This window comes from Accipiter gentilis, chromosome 19 (genome assembly GCF_929443795.1).
Source record: "Accipiter gentilis chromosome 19, bAccGen1.1, whole genome shotgun sequence".
Taxonomy (NCBI): Eukaryota; Metazoa; Chordata; class Aves; order Accipitriformes; family Accipitridae; genus Astur; species Astur gentilis.
Genome location: NC_064898.1, coordinates 1689315 through 1707174, shown reverse-complemented (window position 1 = coordinate 1707174; position 17860 = coordinate 1689315). Strand labels below are relative to the sequence as shown.

The 17860-nt window shown below is 42.6% G+C and overlaps 2 protein-coding genes across 4 annotated transcripts in view; both read right to left on the bottom strand.

The window, feature by feature from the left end:
* Positions 1–17860, bottom strand: part of SPART (spartin) — a 338589-nt gene that overhangs the window by 279992 nt on the left and 40737 nt on the right. The gene's annotated exons all lie outside the window — the stretch shown is intronic.
* CCDC169 (coiled-coil domain containing 169) overlaps positions 1–17860 on the bottom strand; it is a 45658-nt gene that overhangs the window by 7210 nt on the left and 20588 nt on the right. Inside the window, exon 8 of one of the 3 annotated variants that reach the window (XM_049822772.1) lies at positions 800–982. The exons of 1 other annotated variant lie outside the window; for it this stretch is intronic. In XM_049822772.1, the coding sequence (XP_049678729.1) occupies positions 919–982 (64 nt within the window). In that variant the 3' untranslated portion in view covers positions 800–918. Of the gene's footprint in view, positions 1–799; positions 983–13779; positions 16275–17860 lie in introns of those variants that run through there. One more of the 3 variants, XM_049822771.1, reaches the window with a different exon arrangement.

Here is a 17860-nt window from a genome sequence, read left to right as displayed (position 1 = left end):
AAAGCAAGCTGTGTTGCAGTAGTTGCTTAATACATTAACAACAGCACTCACCATCTTGGCTTCTTCTGGTAGGAGGAAAGCAGCATGAGTTCTTCCCAAGGAACACAGTTCCATTTCACTTCACATGCCCTGGCTTTGTGCCACAGTGGAGGAGTTCATAGACAAAACTGTTACGTTCCTTGAAAACTAATGTTCATAGAAGTTGTACATTACAACATTTGGATTAACTAGTTATTGATAATAATTTCTTTAATTCATATAGGCATAGGTCTTAAAATTGAGGAAGTGCATGAGAAAACAAAGTGAGTCCGCTGTTTAAAAAAAATAAAAAGGCAAATATTTACCCTCTAGAAGAATTGCTTGTTGCTTCCTTTTTACTTTGCTTCCATGTATTTTACTGCTTTTTTCTCCTACTCGGCATGACCCAAATTTTTCAAGTGAAACCAAGTTAAATATATTGCTTCCTCTTCTGTCTTTTACAAAGCAGACACTAACATTGAAACATTCATCTGTAATGTTTGCTCTTTACTCTTTGCATTATTCTGCATTAAATATGGGATTGTAAAACAAGCATTTAGAAACCTCGTAAAAATAACAGCCATATCAACTACAAGTTTGAAAATCATAGAATCATTTAGGTTGGAAAAGAGCTTTACTTTATCCTTCCTTTTACCTGCTCCATAGTGCAGTGACAAATCATAATCTATCAGTCAGAGACCTTTCACTGTGATTTTTTTTTTTTTTTTTTTTTTTTAGAAATCTTACCTATTGGAAGTTATTTAAGGTGCATTGTCTCTTTTCCCTGCCAGCACATGGTGAAGTTTCAAACCAGCCCTGCTGATTTACATGGCAGTTCTGTAAGGAACTCTGCAGTGGCAGTCACGGTGTTTTGCTCGCTGGGATACATTTCCTGCTAACTCATTGCTGGAAGTTTGAAAATGCCTTGAGAGAAGACAGGCCTCTCCTTTCATCCTTCCAAAAGCTGGGGGAGAAAGAGTGCGCACTATCATGACAGTCATGCCATTTTCCTTCCCATGTAGCTAAATGTCATCCTTTTAAAAATCCAGCTTAAAGATTCATTTTAACAACACGTGTCAAAGGCAGCTTCTCAGGTGAGCTGGATGGTGTGGAAAAGTAGATGTCAAATAGTGACTTACAGACATAAAAACATGGAGAGTGCGAAGCTGAGAAACCACACTAATGGACTTCAAGAGAAGTTTAGAGTTTAATCTCCTCCTTGTACTTTTGGTCTATTTTTGTTCTGGAATGAGGGAAAAGTTGGTTTCACCTTTCAGTTCTTATGCAACAGAACAAATTTAGAAAAATGTTTACATTTCTTCCTGAAGGTTTTTGCTCTGACTGTGGCTATTATAAAAGTGCCATAACAACAAGAGCTTAGAAAAAAATGTTTCATTTCCCTTACATTGTGCAAATGACAGCACTGTGTGCATATCCAGTCCCCTCTGCCAGAACAACTCAGTGAGTTTTAAGCCGAATAAGAGACCCTTTAAAACTCAGTTGGTTCTCCTTGCTTAATAACCACATTCTCCTAAAACTACCCCTTTGTCCGTTTGATGGGAAAAAAAAAAAAAATCAAAGAAAAAAAGAGAAGCAAAGAGATGGGGGAAAGCATGGACCACAGGCAAGGTTAGTTCAATTGCCAGCTCTTTGAAGAAAGCAGCAGAAGGCAGCAAAAGCCGAACAGTGTCATATTATTTTTGTTGTTTGCTCTGCTTTTCAAAGTGCCTTGACTGTTTGATCTCTAGGGCATAGGTGCTGTGGTCATTTTTCAGCAAGAGGTTTATCTTTATATGCCACTTCTAGAACTACGTTTCATAGTTAGTGGTGAGACAAACTTTCCCTACTGATCTTCAAAACAACTTACAAGCAAAATGGCAAGCTATCACAGTATCATTCTCTTAATTTCTCCTTCTGAGCTCACTTTTACGTATCTTTTTTTTTTTTGATCACGCTCTCTCAATGACTGTTGGTGCTACTTGACCTTTAAATGTCAAAATCCATTTGAATGGCACTTACTGTGAACTCTGCAGCCATACACCATATGTGAATGGCTAATGCACATAAGAATCAAGAGATATATTTCATGGTGCACAGCTAGGCTTATGAATTCATTTTATTATTCCTATCACCTCCCCACCCCCATGAAAATAAATTTTCAACTAGCTACTGCTATTTTAAGAAGAGAGTAGGGAGACTATATACTGGCAAGCTGATTGACATAAGTCAGCTAACTCTTCCAGCTAAAGGTCTGAGTCTGCAAGCTGTTTCTTGTGGGTGGATCTCTGTGCTTAGCTTGAGAAGCCTGCAGAATTTAAAGTGAAATTAACTATAGCTAAGCTACAAGGCATAAAGTCTTACTTTAAGTTCTTCAAGAAAGAACCACTTACAAAGTAAAGTCACTTTGCATGTTATTATCACCCCTTCCCATTTGCTCCTGATCAGTTTTAACATATAAATATTCTGTATTTTAATTTTTTGTGTTTGTCACATTGGGCAACAAGAAGAGGCTTCTTTCACTGCATCTACCTGCACGGAATCTGAAATTTGAACCAAATATCCCATCTTTTTCCTTGAAAAGTTATGGGGAAAGGCAGAGCAGGGAGCCAGTCATGAAGAGGAAACCGACAATATTCCCAGTACGGTCAACAGTTTTATTCAGGCTTATCTATCTAACCCAAAGCTGTTTGGCAATGATTCAGTCATAATAGATGTTCTGTACCCATTTCAGCTAGGACAAAACAGCAGATTTTGTCCAATTCTCATGCCAGAAAAAAAAAAAAAAAAAAAAAAAGAAGACAAAAGGTCTTCTTCCTCCATCAATTTCTGAAGCAGAACGTGACAAATTTTGAAACCATTTATTCAAAATTATGCCCGCTGTATGCTGCAGAAGAGAGGAGAGATTTCCACCGGTGGCTGCCCTTTTGCTTGCAAAAGTGGACTGGCCCGTTTTACCCATTGGAAGGTCTTTCTGTCTACAGAGAAGAGGTTTAGCCTTCAGGAAGGGAGAATGAAAAATACCGATTAACTTGCCACAATTTCTCTCACTCACTTGGTCTAGACTGGCAGAAATGCTGTCACAGAGAAACAGGGTCGGGGCTCTGCTGTGCTGCAGAAGCAGTCCACGGCCCAAACAGCCTGTAGGAAACCAGGCATTGCAGAAATCTGGGTATAACATCTTTGCAACTCAAATAATCCAATTTTTTTGGTGTTCAAGAAATGCAAGCATGCACAATTTCCACCATTCATTCAATTTTTCTTGTTTCATCTTTCTGAGTTAGAGGGCACGGACTCATTTGCAGGTTTTTACCGCTGATGCCTATCACGTTGAGATGGAGACACCTCTAGAACATGACAGAATTATAGTGCTTACAACACCCACAGGAAACAGTTGTTATCCCACAGGCAAGTGAGAAATTGAGTCACCGTATCATCATCGTCTCCTACAGCCCAGCCGAGTGTCCTAATTATAACATCATTCCCTATTCAGAATCATCTAAGTAAAATGAAGCCTTAAAGGTAAGGACCTCCGGAGTATTGCGGAGCCTTGCCGGCACGAGCAGCTGTCTCACGTTTGAATTACGGACATCTAGGCTAGGTCGTGACCTGCAGGATGACCTCAGGAGGTGCTGTGGGCCAGAGCAAGGGCTGTTCAATATTCACCCGATGAAGTGCTTTATGCTGAAGGACAGGGGCATGGCCGCTGCTGGGAACTTTCCACCCAGCCATGCAGAGCTCCCGCCCCTGCGTTCACTGGTGCACACCCTGACCCGGCTCTACGTAGGTTTGCTGAGCTTTCCTCCCAATCAAAGGTGCTAATTTGATTACTTAATGGCCTTTAGAGAGCAAATTTAAAAGTAATCAGCTGTTCTTAGCTGAACCACTTCTCCTTTCAGAACTGTTTTCCCCAGAGCTCAGCTCAGATGAATGGGATGTTGTCACAGAGCTGTATGGCTTGCCTGCAATTTCCACTCACCCTCCTGAGGAAGGTACCTGATAGTTAAAGGTATAATACAGCAAAAAGAAAGAAAATCCTTATTCTACAAACCCAAGAAAATCCTCTTTCAGTTAGATAACTGTCACCTGAGAACAAAATTATAGGTATCGCAGATTTTTGTGGTTTGTCATGTATTAACCTCAAGTTTTCTCATACGGTGCAACCTCCTCCAAGTGGACAGGCGTGCTGCTCGTGCACTCCCCACCGAGCCCTATTGCACTGGGAACACTGGTAATGGTGATGGGGACAGGTACACACAGAAAGTAATACCTGTATTCCTCTGTGCTGAAAACAGCGCTTTCAGCAGATTAAATGGTGCCTTCTACCTGAAAATTCAAAGACAAAACCAAGACTCATAAATAGAATGAGTCATTAAAAGTCATCAAAAACCTTTGGTATGAAGTATTTCCCACAGATTTCTTACCATGTCTTTTTTGTTGGAAGTAAAATCCATATATTAGAACAATAAGCATCAACATTTGGTAGTGTGTTTAATTTTTTTTTCATAGCAAACAGTGTCCTTATTCCAGGGAAGCTGCAATCTTAGACACGGCACATGTCCCCTAGGCTGACTCTGATTTACTGCCTTTTCTACCAGAAAACTCAAGCAGCTTTTCTCAAAAACCATCTACATTTCTCAGGTTTGTGATTCCACTACTCAGTTAAGAGCCAGGTCCCTCGAAGCAACTTTAGCATGCAACTATGATATTAGCACCTTTAGTGCTTTCACCACAGTCTTAGCTTAAAACTGCAGGACAAGCTGTGTACAAAAAGAAAAGACTTATTTGATAAGTGTCATACCTGGAGAGAAAATCTTCTGCTATTCCTGCACACACTGAAGCAGCCTAAACTCATCCTTCCAGAGAGTCACCAGCTTAACTAATCAGCTCATAGACAGAATACTTTAGATATCACTGCTTCGTTAAAACTGTCAAAATCACAACTTCAGGCTCTTTAATATTGGTTGTGTCTAAGGTCAGTGAAAATGCAGAAGAGGGAGAGTGACCTGTTTTATTTAAAGTAATGCTTCATAGGCAACAACAAAGAGAAAGAACTAAGCTGGTAAGAGCATCACTCCCAGACATGTACATATTAGTACTGTGGATTTGCCAGGAAGAGGGTGGAAAGACTACACAGAACCTCTTTGGCACACCTTGTTAAGGACACCTTTTCCTTTCACTTGATTATGATTACTCTCAGTCTTCTTGCACACATACATTTCATAACCTAAAGTGGTATTTAAAAAACCCCAACCTATTTTATTTAACCATTCCAGCAGAGCTTCTTCTGTTTGTCAAACACCAATGAATTCTGGATGAGTGTGGAAAACACGCATGTTGAGTTGTACATGCAATGACATCAGTGATGCATTTATTTCTGCACTGTGGAAAACTCAATTATTAACAAGAAACTATCAAAACGCTGAATGGTTCCAAAGACACTTGAGGGATCTGAAATGGAGTACAGCACAGAATTTTCTGGTTAAGCTGCATTTCATCATCAAGTGGCCAATAACTGAAACGGAAGCTCTCCCCAGAAAGAGCTTCCCTACTTGGCTTCAGTAAAATAAAGCAGAGTTGACGGGAGCTCTCCACCGTTCCTGGTCATCATCCTGATGACTGGAGTACTGGCTGCCTGGCTTAGGCTTCCCCCCATTTAGCACCTGAGTGCTGCAGATCTCATCCTTCCATTTCTAACTTTTCCCATTTAATGTACAGAGAGCATCAGTGCCAGATTCCCTCTCTGGGAAGACTCAGTAAAGTCCTTTGAAAATCTGGCTCTCAACGTAAACCTTAACAACACATTCTGTATTATTTTCTGTTGCACCCTCTTTTTAAGGGTCCAGGAATCCACTGGATGCTGTTTGTCAGACAGTCTTTGCACAGATATATTGGGCAAGTACCTCAGCTATACTTACACTCCACAGCTCAAAAGGAATGCCAAAAGCATGCACGTTTACTTTAGAACATCTTCTCTCTCTTTTTTCTTTGTATGAGAATTCAACCAGCCAATTAAACTTGTTAAGCTTTATCTTTGCAAGTAAATAAATTATGCCCTCAGGAAGCCTCTTTTCTTTCTTCCCTAGCAGAAGTATGTTCCTTGCCTCCAAGCACAATCTTAGATTTAAAATAGTCCCTCAAAGGTATTTCTTAATTAAACCTTTCAAAGGCTTTTATAGGGTAACCTTCCTCCTCTCCCCCCGCTTTGTACCAATGCTTGTTTTAAATTGAAGTTTATATGAAGTTTGATACTACAATGTTTTTATAGAAATGCTGAACTTGCCTTCAAAATAACTCACCATAGCTTGTATGGACCAGTTTTGTCTTTCATTGCATTAATTCATTGTTTAGATTTTAGGGGGGATTCTTTTGGGTTGGGTTATTTTTTTTTGGGTGGTGGTGGGGTTTTTTGCACATCATCAGAGCTTTAGCTGGGAAAGCAGCAGGGTGCTGTTTGTCCTCTGTAGTGTTAGCATGTTCTTTTTTCCATTTTCTGTATCTTTGGGCACAGACCGTTCCTTCTTTCCTCCTCGGAAATGCCATGGACACTGCTCCTAAATGATAGTTCCCGGAGACCAGACAACTAGTCCATAGAGCCGTACCAAGCAGTAAAATTCAAGTAATTTCCAGTTGAAGTTTTGATGGTGAGACAAGAGAGGGCAGACAGTTCAAAAAGGACATAGCACGCACCGCTGCGGCCAGCGCTGGCATTAGGAAACAGATGGTGCTGGGAAATTACCAGGCCAGAAAATAATAATTGAACTAGCCTATGACTCAGGCTTGCAGGTCACCAACTTTAATAAAACGAGATAGAGGAGTAAGTTTGCAGTAATGTGAAATGCTATGGTGAGAAAGTGTGCGCTGCAGATAGCAAAGAACAAAAGAACAAGCAATTAAAGCAATTAAGTAGGCAGGGGAGACTACTAGGAGGAGGGAGACAGGCATTTTTGCCAAGGTTTTTGGAACATCTGCCATGAAAACTGCTGTAAGTTCCCCCACTGAATGCCAGCCCAGGGGACAGTGAGAAATGCCAGATTTCTGCAGAGGCTTTAGCACAAGTTCACCTCTCTTCCTCCTCTGTATTATTCCCAGCCTTTTCAGGAAATGCTAATTGCAATAATGTCCACATAGTGATAAAATAAGCTGACAACGGAGAATGCTCAGCTATTCTGAATCATGAAGTACTGTCAAATACTGATCTCTAACATTAAAAGCGTGTGTGTTGCTATAAGTGTTGAATCTTCTCCTCATCGTCCCACCTCCAAAATGTGTGGCTTCAAGTTCTGTGTGGGAGCTTAACACGGAGTCTGGGGGTGCCAGGGGGAGGACAGGGTAAGTGCACGAACCCACCACTGTGAGGGGACTGGTACACGCGTGCCGCGTGCTAAAACTGTAAACCCCGGACTGCCGGGAACAATCTGGGGCATGATAATCCCTTAATGAGCAACAGCAGGTGCTGAAGTGCTTAAAGTAAATCACTCCTGCATTTTAGCGAGTTGTTACGCGTGTCATCGCTGTCAGCGAGTGCAAATCTGGCAGGGCTGGCGGCAGCCGGTGACCTCTGCCACCCAGGGCTGGGAGCTGCTGCAGGGGATCCACGGGAGGGCAGAGCCTGTCCCACCAGCCTGGCTCTGTAACACCAGGGTTTCGGTTCTTCTAGTTTTGATTGGGTTGGAAAGAGGTATTTTTTTTCTGTCTCCGGCAAGCCTTTCGTCGATTCGGATTGTTAGGAATTCCCATTACTTGCCCAGTTTAGCGTGTCTGTGGGTACACCCAGAAACACCAGCCACTGGAGAGGTATTCCTACAAATTAAGAAACATGAGCCGAGGCAGCGATCAGCGCAGCACGATGCGGTAAGCTTTCAGACTCGGTGCTTCGCTGTAGAGGCCCGGAGCGGAAAACACCGCACAGACGTGGGGTCCTCCACTCCTGCCCTCTCCTCGCCAGCCACGGGAAGGATGCGCGGTTCCCACGGCCCGCCGAGCCAGATGAGCAGCGTCCATCCTTGGCGATCAGGTCCTGATGAGGGACCAAAGGCTTGGCCCGAGACGTGATTTCTGATGGCAGTCTAAGGCAAGGCAAATGATTTCATCCAAACATTTTAAGTGTCTCTGGACAAATTATTCTTGCCCTAGAAATACATTATACTAATGAAGTTACGCTGTCAGCCATTGCAGGCCTGGCAGGAATTGCAGACTATTTTAATCCTCCAGGAACATACTGGCCGAGCCAGTAATTTGACTTGTCATTAGTAAATTCCTAGCTCAGCTTTTTAAGAGACAGGAACACACAAAAAAGTATCGATCTCTAGGTTATTGATTCCTATCACAATTGCTTCAGATTTCTTCTAAGGTCTGTAGCAAATTGATCTATGGGCTGTATTTTCCCACTTGTATATTAGAGGTCCATAGGCTTTAGGGAGGGCTTTTTAGAATAATGCAGCAGCTTGTTGCTTTGATTTCAAAAGAGCATGGAGCTTGCCAAATCTCCTCAAAGGCAAAGAAAAAAAAAAAGCTAATTTGTCCTTGTAACTGCTGATGCAACATGAGAATAGATCCATGGGCCTTGTAAATACGATGCTAAAAGAACAGGTCCTCTGTTGTGTGCTGGGCTGCTACCAGAGGAAAAGATCAAACCAAAGGAGAGTGAAACTGCAGCTCAGTCTTTCTTCTTGGCTCAGACTCTCTACCACTGATCTTCAATGACACTCTCGCTAACCAGAGCAAGAAAAATAAAGACATTTCCAAGAACAGGATTCAACCTACCTAGCTACATGCTAGACAGGTTATTCTGAATTCGTCATCCTATATTCTCTTTCTAGTCAGTGGAGAGAAATCCAGGAGATGTGTCATCTGATCCATTTTAAGCATCTTTGTTAGAATGAGAGGATCTGCTCTCTGAAGGTGTCTATTTTTTCCCATTGACTACACATGGAGTATACAGTAATTAGCTCAGACTTAGATGTATGACTTTTAAGACCCAAGCTGGGACAGATGATTCCCCGTGTTTATATATTGTATATCATATTATACATCCTATTTCAGAAGTCATGGCAGTCCCGTGACTGGAAAAGGGGAAACATAACCCCCATTTTTAAAAAGGAAAAAAAGGAAGACCTGGGGAACTACAGGCCAGACAGTCTCACCTCTGTTCCCAGCAAGATCATGGAGCAGATCCTCCTGGAAACTATGCTAGGGCACATGGCAAATGAGGAGGTGACTGGTGACAGCCAACATGGCTTCACTAAGAACAAATCGTGCCTGACAAATTTGGTGGCCTTCTACGACAGGGTTATGGCGCTGGTGGATAAGGGAAGAGCAACGGACGTCATCTACCTGGACTTGTGGAAAGCATTTGACACTGTCCCACAAGACATCCTTGTCTCTAAACTGGAGAAACATGGATTTGATGGATGGACCACTTGGCGGATAAGGAATTGGCTGGATGGTCGCACTCAGAGTTGTGGTCAATGGCTCGATGTCTGAGTGGAGACTGGTGACGAGTGGCGTTCCTCAGGGGTCAGCATTGGGACCAGCGCTGTTTAACATCTTTGTCGGTGACATGGACAGTGGGACTGAGTGCACTCTCAGCAAGTTTGCTGATGACTCCAAGCTGTGTGGTGTGGTGGACACGCTGGAGGGAAGGGATGCCATCCAGAGGGACCTGGACAGGGCTGAGAGGTGGGCGAACCTCAAGAAGTTCAACAAGGCCAAGTGCAAGGTCCTGCACATGGGTTGGGGCAATCCCAAGCACAAATACAGGCTGGGCAATGAGTGGATTCAAAGCAGCCCTGAGGAGAAGCACTTGGGCGTATTAGTGGAATGAAAAACTGAATATGAGCCAGCAATGTGCATTCACAGCCCAGAAAGCCAACCATATCCTGGGCTGCCTCAAAAGAAACGTGACCAGCAGGTCAAGGGAGGTGATTCTCCCCCTCTACTCCACTCTCCTGAGACCCCACCTGCAGTACTGCGTCCAGCTCTGGGGCCCCCACCATAAGAAGGACACAGACCTGTTGGAGCAGGTCCAGAGGAGGGCCATGAAGATGACCAGGGGGCTGGAGCACCTCTCCCGTGAAGACAGGCTGATAGAGTTGGGGTTGTTCAGCCTGCAGAAGAGAAGGCTCCAGGGAGACCTTATTGCAGCCTTCCAGTACCCAAAGGGCGCCCACAAGCAAGCTGGAGAGGGACTTTTTACAAGGGCATGTAGCAATAGGACAAGGGGTAATGGCTTTAAAATTAAAGAGGGTAGATGTAGGTTAGATATTAAGAAGAAATTCCTCACTATGAGGGTGGTGACGAACAAGTTGCCCAGGGAGGTTGTGGCTGCCCCATCCCTGGCAGTGTTCAAGGCCAGGTTGGACGGGGCTTGGAGCAACCTGGTCTAGTGGAAGGTGTCCCTGCCCATGGCAGGGGGGTTGGAACTAGATGATCTTTAAGGTCCCTTCCAACCCAAACCATTCTATGATTCTATATTTCCTTCTTTTCCACTTCTGGTCTGTTTGTAAGATGTCTCAGTATCCTGTTCCTAATCAGCACAGGATGAGTCAAGGGGGCACACCCTTGTTGCTTCATCTCTCCCCCAAAATAACCCTTCAGCTGTGCATTTGTCTGGTCCCCAGCCGGCACTGCTCCGTTACACTGCACCATTCCTTAGCAGATTCCCCACAAGACACTTGCTAGCTGGGAGGCGAGATCAGACAGCTGCAGGAGGAAGCGCCTGCTGTACAGCGTGGTGGGGGAGCAAGGCACGTCCTCGTCCACACCTCGCAAGGGGTCCTTCTCTTTTCACGGCTAGCATTTTTTTCTTTGACAAGATTTGCACAGCAACTGGTGACACTGCTGGGCTGTGTTCATTTTGAAACACCCCAACATGAATCCTTACCGGTAATTCTTTTTAATAAGATGCAGCAGCCACAGCTTTAAGTTTCTGCACTAACATAGCACCAAAATTACTCATTTTCATTGTAAGACAAAAGAAAACCCCTTTGATTTAGGTCAGGCTTACTTAGGCTCATTGTGTTTTTACCAGTTGGCTTCCTTCCAGCGCTGACGTATTTATCTTCGTATCACTTTTCAGCACCAGAAACATACTATTCTCCCCACTTTACAGATGGGTTCCTGAAGCAGAGTTCACCTTCTCCCAGGCAACAAAGGGAGGGATGAGGAAATTACGTGGGAACTGGCACATAGGAACTTTACCAGCCTCGAAATGAAGCATAGGAACTTTACCAGCCTTGAAATGAAGCTCTGCTGCTTCCATTGGGGAAGATGACACCAAGGAAGTCTTTGATACGGAATCTGGATGGAGCAGTGGCGATCCTCAAACGTTGGCCAGGCCGTGGCAACAGAGCACTCCTAGCTGCAAAATGTGAAGAAACCTCATTGCCTACGCCTGGAAGCCCAACTCCAGCTTAGGAACTGCCCAGGTACCCCTCGGCAGGAGCACAAGCAGCAGATTAGCCTCCCCTAGCTAGGTGCACTGAAGCATCTGCAACAAGTCAGCACTGTCTTCTCAAGCCCTGTTTTGTCCCTGGTTATAACAGGCAAAGGAACTTCACTTGGGGGTAACCCCCCTCAAAGAATCTGCCTTTCTAGAGGGAGAACTGGAGATGCTCAAAACAGTCCTGTGCTTAGGGGAGCGGACTACTGTCCTTCTCAGTCCTCAGCTCTATACTGGGGGTGGGTAAGAGTGCAACTCCTGTCCCTGTGTAACTACCATCAGGCGTACACCTCTCTTCCCGTTGCTGTCAGGTGATGTGCCAACATCTCTCGTCACGGGAAGCATCTCCGAGAGCTTGGTAAAGAGCGTCACAAGCACCACAGGAAGTTTCTGTCCAACAACGGCAAGGGCACAGCTAAGCCAGCTAGCCATTACCCGTTCTGCCAGCCAGAGGACACAAAACACACCTCGATTCTCCTTCACGAGAGAGCTTGCAGAGTCTTAACAGTCTTTTTAAGAGGATGCTGCCAGCTACACAGAGCATGCCACGTGGAGGACAGGACTGTGGTGGAAGCCACCTGTGCGACAGGCAGCACCCAGAACGGATTCGGAGGTTCAAGCCATTCCAGCAGCTCAGCTGCTGAAAGGAAGGCACAGCTTGGGTGAGCCCCTTCCGTGGGGCCGTACATTGGGGTGTGCACAGAACCACGGGGAATGCCTGCTCCCACCCGTGAGCTGCTCCTGTGCACCCAAGATACTCCTGTGGGCTCTGTGCGGTTCTTGGGCGGTAGTTTAGGGCACAGACTAGTGAAGTGCAGAACTGTAACCTACAAGGAACTACATATAGTGTTTGTATCTTTGGAAGAGAGGGTTAAAGTGATCTGCCGAGTTCAGTGGCATACCGCCAGCCTTGAAAAGCCTCATTATCTGGTCTAGAGCTGTCTGCTGTTGGCATGACACCTGTATGTATGACACAGCCATTAGCTGTGATTTTCATCCACGCACTTTACTTCTGCTTCCAACCAGAGTTAGTTCAAATTACTGTTTATGTTTGACACCAGTCTGGCAAACAGCAGAAGCTTAATAACATAGAGGTTCATTTGTTTATCTGTCTATCTATTTATTTATTTATTTGCTTGCTACTGTGTCTGCATCACATTTCTAAAAATGCCTGAGCAGCATTTTCCACTACTAGGAAATGTATTAATACTAAATTACGTATCTCATCTTTACCAGCAGAGATGGAATATCATAGGAATCAGGGAAGCTGTGAACTGTACCACCTAGTCAGTTATTTATATGGAGAACCCATTAAACAAAGTATTTAAGCAATGAAATATCTCACTTATTGTTAATAATATCCTGAATACAGGAAGCTCATCACCCAAGTTCTCTGGAGTCTGTGGTTATGCTGCATAATTACATAATAATCAACCACACACTCAATGCCTATCCAGTAAACATTTTAATTTTATTCTGTCATAGAGGAATACGGTGGTGCTATATTGATTTATTAAAAAGAAAAATCACAACTCGATACCCTCTTAAATCATGAGACTTAAAAAAAAATGTATTTTGGAAAAGAAATGTTTGCTTACCAGCATTTGAGGTTTTTAATTCATATTTGCCAGCAACAATACGGGTAAATACTTAAAATGCCACAGTTACTTCAAAATCATGACTCATCTGAAATCAGTGGAGTTACATGAGTAACCATGTAAGGGAAGCATACTCTCAAGTCCCAAGAATTAGGATATAAAATTTCTCAGTCCATCAATTAAAGGCACTTACACTACAGCCAGTACATCTGGAATCCCAATTACATTCCATGCTGCAGGAATAAGTTTGGCCAGATTCAAACCCTCACCTCTAATCCTATCTTCCTCTGACGTTTAGCTCCATTCGCTCACTGACCACAACTGTCAGCAACTCCATTTCCCATTTTTGTCTTCAGATTTGTCCACTGTTTAGAATATGATGCACAGAGACTTTAGAGGAGACAGAATTTACCTTCTAACGGATAGCAACATTACAAAAGATCACCCTGTCATGAAATCAGGAAAAACCAGACATCACTACGCTCCCATCTCTAATTTAAATAAACCTAGCTCTGTGATTCAGTCTTCTATGCCTAAAATGAGAACAACAGTACCTACTATGCTTTGAAGGATTAATTACTCCTAAATGCGCTGCAATAGCCACATAGAAGATATTGTGTAAAGACATGTAACTCTTCATTGCTGCAAAAGTAGACAAACACCATTTCACAGCATAGCTTTAACAGTAGTGAGAAAAGTCCATGCAAGATGAAGCCAGGAACTTCAGAACACTCGTCCATCCAAAACCACCAAACCAAAAATTCCAACATGCTTTGGGAAAGCTAGCAATGCAAAAGTTTTATTCAGGTCCAAAGAAATAATGCAACACTTCTGAAACCAAAACCTATCTTTTTGCTGTTGCAAAGAAACTTGAGTCATCGAACCTAATCATCAGGATGCCCTTATTTTCAGACAGGCGGGAGGAAAATGAAATGCCAAGTCATTTAAAGAGTACAGAACTATAACCATTTTGCACAGAAAACATTACAGCTGCACACACAATTAGAATGGTCAAACACATGTTTTAGAGCTTAATTATCATACTACTGAGTTTCAAATCCTGAGCTTGTTCCTGGCAAGCTGAAACAGGGACTAAGAAGGACATAAGTCTGTTCCTCTCCTTAGGTCACTACTGTACCAAACTGTACCAATAAATGTTATCTTCTTAGGCTTAAAAAATAAAAAAGTCCCTTTTAAGTCAGTGAGGACTACCCATGAGGAAAGTGTCCAAGTCTCCTGCTGTGAATAAATGCTGTTCTGCCACATTTGTGCAACGTTTCCAGTTATTTTGGGGTGCTACGGGGACCAGACTTGAGGGTATTGACTAACATTTGATTCAGAGACAGCAGGAGTAAATGTCTGCTGCATGCGTCCAAGAACTGGATATTCTTCACTACTGCAGATGTCCCTTCTCTTTTATGCCAATAGGACCATTATGGTGATTTTTTCCCCTCTCCTTCTCCACAATGACAAATGCCAGCATAATCAAAATTTGGAAATTTTCCATGTGAAAAACAGGAACAGAAGAGGGCTAACCTAATCAGCTGTGCTATGCTTTCAGCTGTGACTGTGAGGAAAAAACTGGCCAGGCAGACCACCCTGCTTATGAAAGAATGATACCAGGTGCGTCATGGTAACATTAGAAATATCTGTAATAAATCTCGTACTATGTAAGAGAAAAAATGGGGTTTCCATACTGAATATGCTGTACAATACTGCAAGTCTTCTTTCTCTGCATTTTAGAATGACATCATTGATCTTTTTGTATGAGTTTAATTACAGCCTCACTTTAATGCTGCCAGTAATAAGGAACTATTAGTACTGCTCTTGAAGAGGCAAAAAGCTTTATTAGATACTGCAAAGAGCTGGGGATGCTCTTAAAAATAATAAAGGGCAGTCAATCAATCACATTTGCTCTGCCAAGAGCTTTTAAAAGGTAAGCCAGAGGCTTGAAGCTTCATTACCAAAACATTTTTCCTGTTGTCACTTAAAAAAATTCTGCTGAAGTTTAATGACTAGAATGTCAGTAATGAAACTGCAACAATAATTGCATGCTTAAGAATGAAAATGCGAAGTAGTTCTACTTTTATTGAAGAGATGACTTTAAAGACTATTTTGGACCCTAAAAATACATGGATCAGTGCCACTGAGGAATACATAGAAATTTTTATGGAACCCAGACTGTGGATACAAAGGTTCACCTGAGAGATCAAATCTCAAATAGCAACATACCAATATCAGGAAACATATAGTGTATATAGTGTTTAAAAGAAAGAACCCCTCTGCAAGATGGGCTCCGAAGAATCCTTAATAAAAAATGCTCGATTTTTCTTTTGGTTCTACCCATTACTAGTGCCTAAAGTACCTGGAAATGGTGCTGTGCTTCTAACCCATGCAGACAGAAAGTGGTGGTCGACACAGGGTCTGTGGCAAGCCAACTTTCAAAAAAGTTAGATTTGGAGGTGTTTTGTCTTCTCTGCTAGAGTATGAAAGCTCATGGAATATAAAAGAATTGTAAAGGGACTCCACTGTATGGTATCATGTAAGAAATCAGACTGGCTAGTAAACTATGCTGTCGGTCTTTTTAAAAGCCAAATGAAAGGCATGTTCAGCTGTACCAACATCAGACTACTTCAGAGTCTCTTTGCTGCCTGTACTGAATGGGGATGCCCCTGAATGGAATTTTATCTGAGATTTACTGGTTTGGGTGCTAATATAATACTTCAGGTTACATCAGTCTGCCTTTTTCTTCTTGGTTGAGAGATCAAAAATGTTAGAGGCTTGTTTGTTTTCAATCGTTGCTGTGCAGTCAAAGAGTTCAAGATCTACCTAGTGTATAAAGACATGAAATGTTCTCCAAGGCTTCCAACTCCCTGATACCCAGAATCACTGATGAGAACCAGAATGGAAAGGGTCAGAGATCACCAGAACAAAGATGGCAACTAGAACAATTCCATTAGGCAGAGGAACACTAACGTTAAGACTTCCAAGAAGACATGCCACTCTGGGTTTGGTATTGTAATAAGGCACAAATACATTCATTTTCAATTTTGAAACTTTCAGTTAAATTAAAATTTTTAAAAAGTGATTGGAAGTTCTTGGCATTAATATTAGATCAGTCCTTTAGCCTTGGAAGCTGCTTCACTCCTACAGTCTTTTTAATCGATCCTTTTTGAGGATTAACCATCTTCGGGTTTCCTGGAACATTGTACCTCCCTCTGAAATAAAATGGGTGAAGTTAGTCACCAAGTGTCACATTGCCTGTAAGCTTTAACTGCTAGAAATTTGCATGCTTTTTATATTTGCATAAGTGATTACTATTGTGAATTAATAAACCTGAGAGAGGAAAACACAAGTATATTTCTGGGTTTGCAGGCTAGCAGAGCATCTAATTATTCTGCACAGAAACTCAATCCTCATCTCATGATTCCTGACTACTTCCTGTTACCTAAATGATGGAATTCGAAGAACATGAACAGAATACTAAACATTTGCACAAAGAGAATGATAACTGGCTAAGGAGACATTTTCATCAATGACATAATTCCCATGAGGTAATGGAAAAACACTTCATGTAGATGTAGTTACAGTTCTCTGCAGGTATTCCACTCCGGAGACCCATGCTCTTCAGCCCATGATCATACATGGGAAATGCTGCCAGCAGACTTCTGAAGTGGTATGCATCAAGGACACATAACACCATCTACCTGAAACCTACCAGAGCCGTTTTCATCTTGATCTTCTAAGAGAAATCAGTGGGAATGTAAACTAATCTCCAGGAGGGGAATGGTGATTCCACAAACTGGAAGGGTCATTCTCATGATCAAGCAACATGCATCTCTACTCTTACGCAATGTACCTTTTTCTCCCTGTTCATTACTACAGTGGACAGACATCACTTTACATACTCTAACGACAACAAACACGGTTTCAATGTCTTTCTCAAGTAAAGGCACTCTGACGGAAAATATATCACAACATCACATCATTATATTCATGATGATAGCCAGAGAAATATTTTGTTATGCAGTAGAAGCTGCGATGACATGATCTGTGCAAGTTCCAAATTTCTGGACAAACAGCCAACAAAGTTGTCCCTAGGGCTCGCCAGTCTTCTTGAGATTGACACATCCTTTGTTCGAGCTCTTACAAGCAGTCATGGTCTTGAAGGGAGAGCTGCCCCCATAGAGATACAGAGCTACTTCTACTCAAGAGCTTCGAAGGTCAGAACCCAAGTGCTCAATTATCAATTGATTATTCAAATTCAAATCAATTGATTACTCAAAATCAATTGATTAATCTGCAGATCACTGTAGAGCTGGACCAAGCAGACAGCGTATGTCTGTGCAGAATTCTGCAGGCAGAAAAACCTCTTTCCACTCAAAACCAGCTGGACTTATGGACTAAGAAGCCACGTAGCTGCAGCCAGAGCAGTGTTGAAACTGAGTTAATAAGCCCTGCTATATGCCTCAGTATGACAGTAAGGGCTCAAAATGACTTTAAGCTGGCTGCTCGGATCGCATCAGAGACATGAGTCATCAAGACATCCATGTTCTTCCCAAAAGTCAGCTAGCCTATCTTCTTGTCCTATGAAATGGCATAAAAAGGACCCCTACTGAACTTGACTTCTATGTTTGGATGGCCAGGAAACTGAATGCAACAACAATTAGTGTTCACAATTACTACTCAAAAATGTTTCAGTGTTGCTTTAATATACAGGTTGCATTTTCCATACCTGTACCTATAGTTAAAACAAACATTAAGAGTAGTTTCTTAGTATGGTTTGAAATCCAGTGAAGGCAGG